This window comes from Eupeodes corollae, chromosome 1 (genome assembly GCF_945859685.1).
Source record: "Eupeodes corollae chromosome 1, idEupCoro1.1, whole genome shotgun sequence".
Lineage (NCBI taxonomy): Eukaryota > Metazoa > Arthropoda > Insecta > Diptera > Syrphidae > Eupeodes > Eupeodes corollae.
In genome coordinates this window covers 225,000,229-225,016,665 of record NC_079147.1, presented here as the reverse complement: position 1 = coordinate 225,016,665, position 16,437 = coordinate 225,000,229, and the positions used below count along the sequence as shown (strand labels likewise).

The following is a 16,437-nucleotide window of genomic DNA, read 5'->3' as shown; positions in this document are numbered from 1 at the left end:
TCCATTTTAAAAAGTCATCTGTTACCTAGATACCCTCTACCGGTACACCATGTTTTTTCCATTTAAAACAAATCAGAACTCCTGAGTTCTATTGATTTTTCTGGCTGGAGGAGGGGCGGTGCAAACTATCAACTTAAACAAACATTCTGTGACAACATGATGAAATGGAAATTCATATAAGTCCTAGAATGCACCTATTTTTGTGTCAACTTTTTGCGTCCTGTCTGCATTTTTTAATCTATATGAAGGTGTACATTAGACTGATTCAACAAATCAACAACATTTCTTCGATCTTCAATAGCTTTTTGGTTAGAAGTTGTTTAAATAATACTCCTTTCCAAATTTCACTTTTATCAGCAAGCTTTTCAGCAATTTTACTGCTAATAACTCTGAAAAAATTGCACTCATTCAAAATATGTCAAGACCTTTTTTGAAGACCATTTAAATTCCTTTAAGGAATAACAAGTTCTTATGTTGTTCACCTAAAAGCTTTCATACAATTTGTACAGGAAATGGAAGAACGCTTCAGGTGACTTCTAAATATCAGTTCAAAAAGCTGAAATTTCGACTGAAGTATTATTCCAGGAACGTTAGAAGGTACCGTGAAACAAAGCCAAGAATTACAAGAATGGACCATATTTCACTTTTGTAAAGTGTAATAAAGCCAATTTTTAACAGTTGGTCTTATTACACTTAAAAAGAGTGACATGAAGACAAATTGGTTTTATTTCACTTTCAATGTTAAGGTTTGTCATTAATGCAAAGAAACTTTGCATACACTCAATCGTGTACCTTCCACAAATCCAATAGTGTGCCCCAGCAGGGAGGTTGCAGTGGGTCTTATTTTTCAGAATAGTTTGGTTTTATTTCACTTTATCAGAGTTCAGAGTCCACTGTGACCCATTGCTGAAAATTTACCTTATTTATGTAAAGTACAACAAGGCCAAGTTTTAAATGTCAAAGATATTTCCGTTTTTTTTTCTGAATCAGTCTTATGTTCATATATTTGAATATATGGATATGTAGCTTAGCTACCCCCCTTACGATTTCATTCCATGAATTAAAAATAGGAACAAAAAGATGTCAAAAAGCTTTCAGTATTCTCTACGCCTGAGTGAGAGAAACAAAAATTTAAATATTGAAACTGAGAGCAGAGGAGAGGCCTTGAAGTTTAATTTTTCAAACTAGATGCTAGTGTACTTCAACTATACCATATAGATCCTTAAGCCCACCCTTTTTTATCTACACTTTCTACTTTAGGAGAAAGCCTTTTGTTCAAGGACATTTGGTTGTGTGAGAATTTTTTTTTATAGATGTTGTGGTCTATGTCTATAAATATAAAATTTTAACCTAGAGCTATTATAAAAGGCGTGTTTTTTGCGTCTTAAAAATCTTGTATCTATTTACGAATGACGTCTAGCCCTTACATTTTATAACCTATTTTTATGATTCTATAGATTTTTTCTTTATCGGGTTCAAAATTTAATTTAATTTTTTGTCTACGTTTCTGAGAAGGAGGACAGAAGGTATGCTGAATGAATGGTACTCTCCTAAATCGATGAATTAAGATTCTAGAGGTCTTGAAACGTCACGAAATGTCAATATTTTGAATTCAATTCAACAAAATGAACTAACAAAAGTTGGTTGGGTCCATAGAAAGGCTTCTCAAATACTTAACGAATCTGACTTGATAAATTTAACTTCAGAAGATCTTTTTTTACGGTCCTTTTGAAGTCGCCATCTTAGCCCCAGAGCATCGTTCTGATTGTTCGAATGGATGAGAGACCCTATTTTCAACTAGAACCGCCTCGGGCTTATCTACGTAGACATAACACAGTATCCAAATATTTGCCATGGTTCTCGAGCACGCTTAGCTTAAAACACATAAAAAATGTGATAGTTGCAATTTTTTAATGAAGAGTTTGTATGTTTGCTTGTTTGCTTGTTTGTTTGTTTGCTTGAAGGCGATAATCTCAGGAATTATTGGTCTGATCTGAAAAATTCTTTCAGTGTTAAAAAGCTTATTTATTGTGGGAGGCTATTCAGCATTGTTATATCGCACGATCTTAGAGTTCACGCTGCAGCCCCACAACGCACAATGCAAAGTTAATGGGCTCACCAACAGTTTCCTTTAAAAAATTGATTGTTTCGATGCTTCAAGTGAATAAAGTGACAGCTGTCAAACATACCAACTTTGCTAAGGTATTGCCAGATTAAAAACCACCTGTCTAATTTTCATTTTGTTAAGTTTGTTAAATACAAAAAAGTTGTATTAAAATGAACAACGTTACGATTGGCTTAAAGTTGTTTTCATTTAAAGTTAAAATTCAAAGCTTTCTTTTTCCATCCAATTCAAGACCACCAAGGGATACAGTTTCCTAGTAATTTACCTTTAGCACTTCATACCTATTATACCCTGGCACCCTATCAAATCTTGTTTTTTTTTTTTTGTTGATACGCCCGCTCCGTACCGCTTTTAATATATGCGCATATATCGCGCGTGAAAATTCCCCTCTCTTCCATACACATACGAGTATGTGCTGCACAACACCGCAATCAAGAAGTCGCATAAATTTCCCATCGAAGACCTGAACGTAGCACGACTTAAATCTATACCCCAAACCCTATGCATTCAATATCAATTATCATAAATTGCCTCGCTGCTCAATGACCGTGAAAACTGAAAATGAAAACACATCACTGCAGCATTTTCTTCTGCTACCATTACGATTACGAGTACTGTATCCAAATCCAAACACGGTTGGGTGCCGTTCTTCTGAAATTGTTGTTGGCAAAGAAAAATTCAAGACACACTCCTTTAACAGGAAACCTAATTTCATGCCCTCAAGCAGCAAATTTTTGAAAAGAAGAACGAACCAAAACACGATTGTTAAAAAATTCACTGCGCATTAGAATTAAAATTCACTGCGACGATGTTTACCTTGCGAGCAGAGCAGTACAAGCGATACGGATAATCAGGTCAGAAATGTATATTTTTTGTTTTTTGTAATTCTTCAAGGAAATATTGACATTGTGCAATGAAAACAATTAATTCAATTAACTTTACTCAACGAAAGTCTCCTTTCATGCAATTTGTTAATTGTTTTGATTTCTTGCACGAAATGCAATACCGCACACAGTGGATCGCTTTTTAGTTTTGTTGGGTTTGGCTTACATAAATTAGGTAGAAAACAAAAGTTAACAGTGGGATGGCTTGAGAGAACCATCAGTTTTAGCTTTTAATTGGATTCCAACTTAAATTTGAGTCTCGAGTAAGCTAAACTAAAAACACATAATACATGATATTTGCAAATTTATACTAATATTATAAAGATGAAGAGCTTGTTTGTTTGTTTGCTTGTTTGTTTGGTTGTTTGAACGCGCTAATTTCAGGAACTGCTGGTTTGTTTTGAAAAATTCTTTCAGTGTTAAATAGCTCATTTATTGAGGAAGAATGCTATAAGCTATGTTACATCATAATAGTTCTAAGAAAAAGTTCTTACCAATGTAGAATTTCAATACCATTTAAAAATATTGAAAAATTCCAGTTTACATATCCTAAGGATCTACTGTAATAAGACTCTTCCATAGGCTGCTGCAAGTTTATAAAGTCTGATGCAATCATCTTGAGGTTGCGTGCTGCTGCTGCAGATGGAGATAGAGAGCTGAGCGCCCGCCGCAGCGCGTTTCGGTTGGAGGATTTTTAATTGATCTCTTCTGTGTTAGAGAGCTACTCGTGTTACATAACAGTGGCACATTGTACATAAATTAATAAGTTTTATCTGAATTCTGCATAAACAAAAAATTGATCGAGGATAATTTATTTACTGTAAATGACTTAATCGTTTATAGTGGGTGAAGTTGGCAAGTTTATGCTGCAGGCTATCGCTTTGGCGGCAACAAAATATTACATATTCACCTAACTATAGTTAAATGCTTTTGTGTATCTATATTTTATGCCGCTGCTTTTATTGTGACTTGTTGGATAAATAAATATGCAGGTGTACATAATTTTGCAGAAGGAAATTATTGTAATACAACTTGCCTACCAACAACCTCCTACACCTTCAAGGTGATACTGATAAGTTTAATTGCTATTCAAATGTGGAAGTTCAATTGATATTATCCATCATGGCATGCCATTATGGGGAATGTTTGATTCCGGCGTAATAAAGTATCTATGGGACAGACATTTTGAAGCATTATGTTCTTTGTGACATTATAGGCGTGTTTTACAGCTTAGAAAAGAGCAATGAACAGTTTCCGAACTTATAGAGTGTTTTGAACGTCCTCTGAACAAAGAGTATTTTGAGCACCCTCAATATTTTTGTAATCAGAATTGAGCTGTCACTATTTGACATTTGTCAATTTCCTCGTCATTTGCTTCTATAGAAACAAGAAATAAGTTTTAAAACTTACATGAAAATGGAAAAATAAAACAATCAGCTGTCAAATGCTTCTGTTCAGCATTCTTCTCAATTATTTTATTTCGAGCTTAAGGAACGCGCCATGAATACGCCAGTTATAGCTATAATTGGTTTTCATTATTTAAAATAAACATTGGAACTTTTTGGAAGGACGTTTTTAGCTATTCTTAAAAATTTCTGGCATTGAACAAAAATCCACTGACAAGTTTTTGCTGACGGAATTTTGTGAAATTGGAACGCAAATTAGTGGAGTGGAAATCGAAAAATAAATTTTTGGAGAAAAATAAATGCACAATTACACTTTTTTTCTTAAGAAAAATTCTGTGTGATTTCCGATCGACCAGTTTATAATTTTTATTTCTAATCAAAGGGAAACAACGTCAAATATCGACTCAAACATTTTCCCTTAGAATTAAAAAAACTGACTGATAATCAAATTATTACTGTTCTACATATTATTTTGTAAGTCAAGAATTTTAACGTTTGGAGTAACTTTTGATAATTTGTGTAAAAATCAAAAAGTTTTCCTGATATGTATTATTTTAATGTTGTTAACAAAATACAATTAATTCGAACTTCACATACATATTTTTCAAAACAGCAGGCATTCTTGATGATGACAAACTAGCCAAGTCATCTAATTAAACTGGTTAAAAATTCTATACATTTAAATTGAAATCTTCCACAACTTAATTAAAAGAGGAAGAAATTCTTCAATTAAACCTATCAGATATATCACACACCAAATAATTCTTCTGGTCTTATTTAATTTAAACAAGCTTACTCTTTGACTCATGGTTTTTTACTTTTGTATTAGATACTTAATTCTGAATTGTGTATATATGAGCAGAAACAAAAACAGCGCTTTTATAAAGCTCTTCATGGTTCAAGAAAAGTCTACATAGTTAAGACGAAATGATTTACGAAAATCTACATTTTTTTCAGTTAATTACCCAACACAATAATAATATTTTAATAATACAACACTAATTGTAAAGTTATGATTCGACACTCGAGCCAAGTAATAGTCAACAAACTACTAGAATTTAAAACCTACCAAGACCAGGGCTTGAGTTTCTTACGTTTTTGATAAGCGTTGCCCTTAAAATGCAGTACTTTCCAAATAGTTGGAAATACGAGTATGCTTAGGTTATACCAATTTTCAAACTTGAAAAGCCGACCCGATCAGACTTTTTATTAGCTATCGGACAATTTGTTTGTATTGACCTCTTAGCAAATCGAATGGTCTTATTCCACTCGGTATAGGGAAGGTATTGGTCTCAGTTTAGAATGATGGGATTCTTCATTAGATGGTATGTTTCCCATGTTTCCAGAAAAAATAAATCAAAGGTTTTCGTCTAACCGAAACTTTAGTGTTTTCGTCAATAACGTCAAGCTGTTCGACAACGATCAGTCTTGTGTCCTTTTCTGTACAATATATAAACATCTGATATTTCTAGATCACCAAATTGTCAAATAGCTATTTCCGGGGATGATGCAGTAGACAAGTAGTATTCTAAGTTGGACTAAGTTATTTAAGTCCATTATTTGTAAAGTCATATCGTCAACATGGTTTTGTTCAAAATAAGTCATAAGTTACTAACCACTTTCATTTCAGTTCTTTTTATTTAGATTTGTTTGAAAAACGGGAACAAGTTGACTGTGTCGTCTTAGACTTCAGTAAGGCCTTTGGTAAATTGTGCCATAAAACATTAACTTAAAAACTTAAATTCCAAAGCTTTAACGATAAATTTGTCAGTTGGGTTTCGTCGTTCTTATATAATAGATCATATAGTGTTGTTTTTAGGAATGAGCGGTCATCATATTTTTATACCAACTCTGGCGTGCCACAAAGTAGCCACTTAGTACCTTTACTGTTTTTTTGTACGTTAACGGAATGATTTCTATTATATAACACTCATCTGTTTTAATTAACGCTGATGACAATACAATGACGTACAATCATAAGGTCACGCTCAGTAATCTTCCATCGCTTTCTAAATACGGATAGTACATTCACCTGTGCTCATATCACCATCAATTTTGGAACAATTAAACTTTATTTATAGCCGTATAAGTATTAGAAGACAAGTTCCTATGCTTCCTATATCAAGCAGATCGAACTATGGTAAAAACAGTTCTCTCCACCAATTGATTTCAATTAACAACAAGTATAACTTTTTGGTATATTCCGTAAGCGATGATTTTAAAAGCAAAGCATTTAAAGTAAATTTTTGTAATACTTCAACTTACCTTTTTTATTTGCAAATTTCTTAAATCATTGTAAATCTACAAATCTTAGAATAAATGTAATATTAGTCTTAAGTTCTAGGGTTAGTTTGTTTAACGAATTCAATAAAACAAAATAAATCCAAGAAAATCTTGTTACCTTCCAAGAAACCAGCTTTCGATAAATAGTGTGAATGTCAAATGGGATCGAAGTGTGAAATAGCTTGGCATTTAATTTTACATCTATCAAACTAAGTTGTTAAACCAATATTTACATGACATTTACGAATGGATTGCTTAACTATCGCCTAAGCCAACAAATTGTTAAAACCTACTTCAAAAATAGTGATTCTGCCACAGCCACGTATTGTGCTTTTAAAGGGAGATTATGGTTTTCATAATCCTTCAACTATGCAAGCAATTGGCAAAATTCTGAAGAAATCTGAAGAAACTTAATTGGTTACAGGTATTGTAAGGCCTGTGCATCATCGGTTCGCTCGTTCCAATGAAAATATCGATGCTGTGATAAGTGAAAGTGTTGCCGAAGACCGGCGTGTGAAGATTCCTCGTCGTTCTCAGGAATTAGGACTGTCTTACGGAACATTATAGCATATTTTGCATTCGGATCCATATACATCCTTGTAAAGTCCAGCTCACACAACAACTTAAGTCAGCTGGCCATTCACAACGTAGTAGATACGTCGAATGGGTGCTTGAACATCAGGCGTTGGACAGCGATTTTTTGTAAAGTCATATCGTCAACATGGTTTTGTTCAAAATAAGTCATAAGTTACTAACCACTTTCATTTCAGTTCTTTTTATTTAGATTTGTTTGAAAAACGGGAACAAGTTGACTGTGTCGTCAAAATTTTCTTCAGGCTTAAGTGCAAGAAGCGATATCCACTGGCCACCACGATCATCCGATTTAACACTGGATATTTTTTGTGGGGCTTCGAGAAAGACTGCGTTTATGCAGGTTAAAAAAACTTCTAACTCTTGAGCGCCTGAGCAAACCAACATTCAATAAGTTATGGCTGAAATACAGCCCAATATGTGTCCGAAAAATATATAACCCAGGGTTATGAAGGTAAATAAAATAAACTGAAATATTACTTTTGCTCAAAGAAATCAATTGACAATGATTTTAGGATTTTGTTGGTTTACTAGCTATTCCCAAATTGTAATCCATTTCTTGGCAACGGCCTAGTCACTGATAAAGCTTCGGTTCATTTCGATCACCGGAATCAAGCATCAGTGAGCTTGGTTAATAGACATATGGGAGACCGTCTCAACCGCGCGTTGTTGTCATGTGTTCTTTCTGTCTGTTCTTCTTCTCTTCTGTCCTTCTGTCTTGTATCTATGTCTTGTGTTGTTATCACCTTACAAAGTCTAGTCAGTCAAGGTGCTGTGTTCGCTACCCTGTACATTTATGTGCTGGGTAGTCTGTAATGTAATGTTATCCATTTCATACTACTAAAATAGTTATTCCCTTTCAATCTGTTTTTATTGAACACGTCTAGTAAGTGACAGTTGTTGCAAAACAAGTGAAACAAACTTAAATCTAAAAAACGAATCTTTTTGTTTGAAATGTCAGAAACTTAGAAGACATATACATTTATCAGATTACTTAAAATACTTATTTCACCTTAGTTGGCGGTACAGCGCATTGTTCTCTTGGGCCTGAAAAAATAACTTTCGCCAGCTTACTCGATTTCTTGCTTGCTGCCTTCAGTTTCGAATACCAAGTTGACGTGAGTCGGCCTAAACTTAATCGATCCACCGGAGATGAGGCCTGCCTCTGCTTCTTGTTCCCTCATGCTTGGCGTTGAATACCTTACGGGCTGGAGCTTCGATGTTTATTCGCTCGACAAGTTGAACACGTAGTTTTTTTGACCAGTGGAAAGTTTCTGAACAGCTCGTATAGCTCCTGATTAAATCTTCTCCGTTGTTTTGCCTGTTGACACAAACCGGACCATAGATCGTACACAGAACCTTCCTCTCGAATATACCAAGAGATCCTTCATCTACCTGGGAGAGGGTCCATGCTTCTGCATCATACAGCAAGACTGGAATGATTAAGGTTTTGTACATTGTATCTTTGGTACTAAGCGATAGGGCCTAATTCTTCAACTGCTTGCTTAGTCCAAAGAAACTGCGATTAGCAAGGGTAATTCTACGTTTGTACTTCGTGCTTGTTAATTCTGCAACTACTTCGTTGTTGCAGAATTAACTGCAGTTGTACCTGTCAATTGTCACATTTTGACCAAGTCTACTTTGTGAATCGACTCCATTTGACGACAGCAAATACTTCGTTTTGTCCTCGTTAATGTCAAGACCGATTTTCTTCGCCTCAGACCGCGCGCCGGCCGACCGTTTTACCAGTGACAACAAAATGTACATATACCATTAAAAATTCGATTTTATTTACACTAGAAACAAAATAGACTTAATTAAACTTTTTTTCCTTTTCTTATAACATTATCAATAAAATCATCAAATAAGCATTTATCTGTTTTGTTTAAGAATAAAGTATTGGAATAATGAAAACACTTTAGTTTTGTTAGTTTAATGAATACAAATCATAAAACTCTTATTTATATTTGTTTTTATTTCGTATGTAAATACTTTTACCTTCGTTATTTAATATCAAAAAAAATGAAACACATTTTTAGCATTCACATTGACCTTGACTTAAACAATCTTCAAAAAAGCTCTAAAATCACAATAATCATAAGCACTTAACCTAAAGCAATATTGTCACCAACCAACTTTGAGTTGTTTAAAAAAAAAGAGTTAAAATCAATAAGCAACAACAAAAAAAAATTGTCTTAAAAAGTTTTATTACCTCGTTTGGTGGCTTTTAATTATTTTTGTTTTTATTTTTTAAATCTCTGTTAAAGAGTATTTTTCTGTTCGGTAATTTTGTGTACAGAAACCTTAAGCAAAAAGTTGGTGGTTAACTTTTCATTTAAAGAATTCATGAAAGCAAAAGTAAGAATTTCCGCATTATTAAAATTTACCAATCATAAAAATTAGCAAACGAAAATAAGAATCACACAAGGATTTAATCAGTTACATCAGATCTTAATAAAAGAATTATTATCTGGTGGTATATTCTTGGTTAGCTGATTTATTAAAGGAGTTGGTGTTTTTGATAACTGTTGAAACAAATCTGGATTTAGAAGCAAAAATTTGAGTTTTTATTAAAAGCTACATTTAAGCAATTGCGAAATCTGTACAATACCAAAAATCAATGAAATTAATGAACAGGAAAACAATTCCGTCCATAATGGAGATTGAGTAAATTTCGGAAATAATGAAGAACATCGTTCAACTATTCAAAAGAGTTTTAAAAAAAAACACTCAAATTGTAAAAAACACTGCCACGAACCGGCTTGCATCTTAAGCAGAAAAAGAAGCTGATAATGATGGCAAAGTTAGGATTGAGGAAAAAGTTGTCGTTTGCAACAATTTCAACAAGAACTTGAATCCACTTCGAATGTTTGGTCTAGTGAAAAATTCGAAGATGTACAACATTATTGCCCGTGTTCCGAATTTCGATCGAAAGTGAATTGTAATCACTTTTCAATTTCACGTGAAATGAAATTGCATGTTATTCAATTCTATCCATTTCAAACACTTCGAAATCGCTTCGAACTGTCAGAACTGAAGGATCATCCATTTTTATTTTGTTTCTGAAGTAAAATTTTTGCTGTTTTGAAGATGGATGCAATATTATTGGCAATTTTAAGTGAAAAAGAAAGAAGATTTCAATAGAAAAAATAAGAAGACGAATTTTGCGAGACAAATATATTGGATTTTCCTGAGACAATGTACGTGTGTGAAAATTATGTAGAATTGTTCCGATAAATAAAGTAATTTTAAATAAAGTAATTTTAGATGCAAAGACGCTTTGTTATAGGTTTAAAGGGACATAGAACCTTTTGTAATACTTCCATCGATTCCTTCAATTCAAAACTTGCTGCAACCCTCCGATTCCTAGCAGAAGGAAACTATCAAAGATCAATTCACAGAAATAAAAAAGGAATTTGAATGCGTTCAAAAATGGAACAAACCGAAATACATGTTCCATTTGCATGTTCGAAAATCCAATTTACTATAAAGAATTGTGGAACACCCAAATTTACTTTCGCAAAGTGTATTCACAATGAAATGCATACATCATTCCTTTTCCTAATGATACCCGTTAACGCCCTGCAAATTTGGGACGAGTCTATAATTCGGTAAATAGTGATGGTATTTATCGATTGAAGTCAATCCGATGTTTGTTGAAAACAGAATCTGCTGCCGAATTATTTCTGCTTGTTAATAATTTTAACAAATATCTTCAATACCGTAATAATTTTTTGTCAATTTTTGGTCATGTGTATACTGTTTCGCAAGTGATTGATAAATTACCCAAAACCACTTTTCGTTCAACCAAGCTCTCTGTAATAGGATTTATCCTAAAATTGCAAGAATTGGCAGCACGTTCCAATATTGATGAATTAAAACTAATGCAATTTGTAATAGAAGGATTTCAAGACATTTTTGCTAACATTGCTGTGTTGTACCCGGCTTGTACTATGCAGCATTTCAGAAAACTATTACGTCGTATGCAACTAAAGCAAAACCACCCACTTTTGATCGTTGTATGTGGCTCTGATGTTGGGCATTTTTCAAGTGTAATTTGGCACAGATAAAAGTAAGAATTTTCAGAAAAACCAAAAAGTTTAAAACAAGCCCGAATTAATAAAAAAAAACGTTGGTTATCATTTTACCCAAAAGCACTTTTAATTTTGAATTTGGATCTAAATCATAAAGCCCGAAAAAATAAACGTCGGTAAAAAATATCACTTAGCCGAAATAAAATGTCAAATCACCCGAACCAGCTTTCATTGTCGTGACGCCCAAATTTACGAATATCATTACACCCAATGGTTTTGTTCTGAGAATTTGCATTTAAAGAATATGAATTTAAATAAAACTTTGCATGCACACAATCGGAGGTGTCAGGCGAGCAGCGCACCTACACATATGTATTTCACTGCTTACACGCCATAATGCTGGAAGCTCTCACTGCGAACAAGCTTTTACTTATTTCATTTTGAGCATATCCTTATTAAGCTTTCTGAAATTGAAATAAGGCCAAACATATTTGTTAAAGTTTCTCGACGTTTCGAATTTTTGGACGATAAAACATTTTTTAACTTCCCATAGAAAGTTATTGTAATGGGTCCGATAAGTCAAATTGGAAATTTTGACATTTCTTGACGTTTCAAGGTTCCTAGAGTCGAAATAGAAGTTCGCGCCGTTTTTTCGTCGTCCACAGCTCAAGAACATGTATAGATATCGACTTCAAATAAATTTTGTTACACAGATAAGAGAGCAGAAAGATACAAAAAGGGCTCTCAAAAAAATTGCATTTGTGGTGTTTATTACACACGAGTTTAAAAAAGGCGAACATTTTGGTTAGCCATAAATATCTCAATTAACGTTTTTTTATAAATTAAAAAAAAAAACTAAAAAAAAATATTTGTCAACTCAAAAATTTTACGAATAAAAAACGATTTTATCTTCAAAACAATTTTGCGCGAAGAAAAATATCGTTTTTAACATCTGGTAAAACTTTGAGAAAAATTATGTTTACAGTTTTTTTTTTATAAAAAATAAAAACCTAAAAAAAACATTACTCAACGTTGGTAAAAATTGAATTTCGACTAAAATATCTTTTCAAAAACTTAAGATTATGGCTTCCAACTAATTTTTTCAACATTTGAAAAAATTTTGAGAAAAATCGAATTGACAATTTTTCTTACAAAAAATAAAAACCTAAACAAAAAATGAATAAGAGTTCGTAAAAATTGCTTTTCGACCCAAATATCTTTTCAAAACTTTGGGATATTGGCTTTAAACTAATTTTATTTTTTAAAAAGTATTGTTGTCAATATTCAATAAAATTTTGAGAAAAATCGAATTGCCAGTTTTTTTATAAAAAATAAAAACCTAAAAAATATTTATAAAAGTTGGTAAAAATTGATTTTCGACTCAAATATCTTTTCAAAACTTTGAGATATTGGCTTTAATTTACTTTTATCTTTCAAAAAATATTGTTGTCAACATTTAGTAAAATTTTGAAAAGAATCGAATTGACAGTTTTTAAAAAAAAAAAATAACAAAAGTTGGTAAAAAATGATTTTCGACTCAAATATCTTTTCAAAAATTTGAGATAATAGCTTCAAACTAATTTGTTCTTATAAGAAATATTGTTTTCAACATTAGGACAGATTTTGAGAAAAATCGAATTGACAGTTTTCTTACAAAAAAAAACCTACAAAAAATGTATAAAAGTTGGTAAAAATTGATTGTCGACTTAAATATCTTTTCAAAAATTGTAGATATTGGCTTTAAACTAATTTTATCATTCAAAAAATATTGTTGTTAACATTCAGTAAAATTTTGAAAAAAAAATCGAACTGACAGTTTTTGTACAAAAAATTAAAAACCAAAAAAAAAAATTAAGAAAAGTTGGAAAAAATTGATTTTCGACTCGAATATTTTTTCAAAAATTGAAAACATTGGCTTCAAGCTTTTTTTATTTTACAGAAAAAATTGTTTTCGATATTCAGTGGTTTTTTTTTTAATAAAAACCCAACAGTCCGTTTTTTCTAAAATCTATAAAAAATAGTACGCAAATTTGGGAAGAATTAATGTTCGGTTCTTAATATCTCTCAAATTAATTTCCTTCATCCAATTTATAAAAAATGGAAGAAATGCTACTAGAAATGGTAACAATTTGATTTCGACTAAAAGATTTTCAAACTAAACTATTTCTTTACATGAAAAATATTGTTGGTAATTCAAAAAGTTTAAGAATAATTCAACTAACAACTTTTTTTAACCCAACACGAAAACCTACAAACTTTTAAGCAAGACAAATCGACAGACGGGATCGGAAGTTATCAATGTGGGTCGCATCCCAGCCTCTTTTTTTGAAGTGTAATTGACTAAGTTTTTAGCAAAATTTTGTTAACATTGGATGTTGAAATCCTAACATTTAAAAAAAAAAATATGAAAAATATCAAACCACTTTTTTAACAAACAAAAAATATGACAGTTTTAAACTTAACAGAATTTTGAAAATGAATTAAAGTCCAACAAAAGTCTCCTAACCTAAGCGAGGACCATTATTATTAAGTATCCAATTCCATAATTTCTGTACTTTTGATTAAGTTGTTTTTGTAAAAGGTAGACAAATACGGCCTATATCTTTTGTCAGACTGATAATTCCTGATTGTTGTTTTAAGTCTTTGGTTTATCAAACAATTACATTGAACAAATCGAGTTGCAATGTCCCTTACACCGAGTTCTAAAATTAAAAATGTGTGTCTGTTATTACTTTCATAAATTTTGAAATGAAAGAAAGTCCCTCAGAAACCCATTTGATGCATTTAAATCAATATCAATATATTCCAAGCTCCAGTTTTTATTTTTAAACAAGTTGTTTGAACTTTTCACCACTTTGTTCATTCACATAAGTAAATTCATTCAAGAATGCTTGACTGCCTTGCTCGATGATCCATGCAACCATAAAGAAACCTTTTCCACTTAAAGAATACTAAAGGTATGTATGTTCTCAAGATCTAAACGAACGATGCAGTGAAACCCATCAAGACGTCTCTTCCCCTTTTAAGTCAAAAAATTCAAAGAACTGGGTGCAGGGATCTCAATTCAATAAGAAGGGACCGATGTCCGTCCGTCATCGTCATCGTATCGTTCGTCCCTTAACCTTTGCTCAATCATACGAAAAATGAAAGGCATTTAAAAAAAAAATCGAATTAGTATTACAACTCACGCGTCATCTTTATTATTGGTCGTGCTTTTCCTTCGCTTTGACGGAAACACTTTTCCACAAATTATTGGTGTCATATTCCATTTTTCGGGTGTCAAAAGAAATGTTTTGAATTTTCAAAAGTATACTTACATTTTATCCTTCCTATTAATAACAGGTAAGTCACGCCAAGAAACAGTGGGACATTTTATAAACCAAATAGAGTTTCCTGCTCAAAAAAATCATTAATTTTACTCAAAATGAACAAAGCTGTGATTTGAAAAACCATAAAATATCTCACATTTTGAATACAAACATATCTAGACATTGTGAATATGTAATTGTATTTTCAAATTATACAAAAGTTTTATTTCAAGGTTAACAGATACCTACCCCATTGTAGAAAACCATTCACTTTCATCTGCATTTCATCAAGTAGAAATTTATTTACGTTCAAAATTATTGTTTTTGAATACAAATACTGAATTACTGAAAAAGAATTTACTCAAAATACCCCCTCTTTTCTTTCTCATTCCACAGATAATCATATTTTAAATGACACTCAACCAGCTAACCAAATCGAAGGGTGGAAAAATTCGACTCTGTCTTCAATCATCTTAATTACTTCCACACGAGAAAAAATCTAAGAAACAAACGTTAACCCAGAAAATCGATATTTTTAATTACGCGATATTATTAATATTGTGCCGAAGACGACGGACGACGACAGATTAAAGTCCTCGTGTATCAAAAACATATATAATTGCAGCCACCGAAAAAAGGGGGACACTGCATATTATATCCAACGACGAAATGAGCTCCTTAAAATAAATATAAAAACCTAAAAAGCAATCAGAACAGAAATATCTAAGGCACTATACTAGATATAGACTTCAGGAAGTTGGAGGAACACATTCCTGCAACAAAAAAGAAGAAAAAAGTCTCAAGAGGAACGAAGCAGGAGTGAGGCCTTTTTTTGACTTGGTTGTGTTTTTGTGTTTTGTTTGTTTGTTTTCTAAGAGCGAAAGCTTTTGCCTTTGACACCAAACAAAAGAGAACCCCAGTTTTGACGGCAAAATGACATCGGTTCTACTTGAGGCAAGGCCGTACAGGCCATTCAAATCCAGCGAGGAATACCTGGAGGCGATGAAGGAGGATTTAGCTGAATGGCTGAGTACAATGTATCCGGAGTTGTTGATTAATGCTGAAAACTTTATGGACAGATTGGACACAGGAGTGGCACTATGCAAGGTTAGTTGAAATCAATTTTTCTATAAAACATCTAAAAATATCAGTTATGTAGCTACCAAGTAGAAAACTAGATTTTATAGTTTTTCGATTTAGTTTTTTAAAACATATTTTTCTAGCGGCTTGTGCGTTTGTTACATCCGTGCTTAAATTGTGTGTAGCGATGTTCTTCAGATATTAGACTGAGTTCTTAAAATTTTGAGCAATTTTGTACGGCTGGTACACTCTAATTTTTTTTTCCAAGACTTTGTTGATGGGCCAGTTATTAAGCTCACGAATTTTTTGATACCTTAATAGCTGAATCGTTTCTAGATTGTTAAAATAACATTGGATAATTTCGGACACGCCAAAAAATCTAAAGAGTTTAAATCGCTAATAAGATACTGAATCTATTTACTCTTAGTTAGCAACAAACTTGTTTTACTGTATGAATCTTAGGCCTTTAGGCCTACTTAAAATAAAGTGCACGACTTGATCGCTCGAACCTGTTTGTGTATTCAAAGAGCCTGTTTAAAATAGTATCTATAACTTAATATTAAGAATTATAGTTTGTCTTCAAAAAATTTAAAAGCCATTTAATTTTTCAGAATTTTTCTTTGAAAATCATCAGAAATGTTTTTTTCTAAATAAATTTTCCAATTTTTGTACTTAGAATATAGTATTACATATTTTATATTTTCGGCAACAAGTTTTAACCCGTTT

The 16,437-nt window shown here is 32.3% G+C and overlaps 1 protein-coding gene across 3 annotated transcripts in view; it reads left to right on the top strand.

Moving 5' to 3' along the window:
* LOC129953763 (GAS2-like protein pickled eggs) overlaps window positions 1-16,437 on the top strand; it is a 261,851-nt gene that overhangs the window by 78,103 nt on the left and 167,311 nt on the right. For all 3 annotated transcript variants that reach the window (XM_056067201.1, XM_056067202.1, XM_056067203.1), the window contains one exon: window positions 15,028-15,738. In XM_056067201.1, coding sequence (XP_055923176.1) covers window positions 15,565-15,738 — 174 coding nt within the window. In that variant the 5' untranslated portion in view covers window positions 15,028-15,564. The remainder of the gene's footprint in view (window positions 1-15,027; window positions 15,739-16,437) is intronic.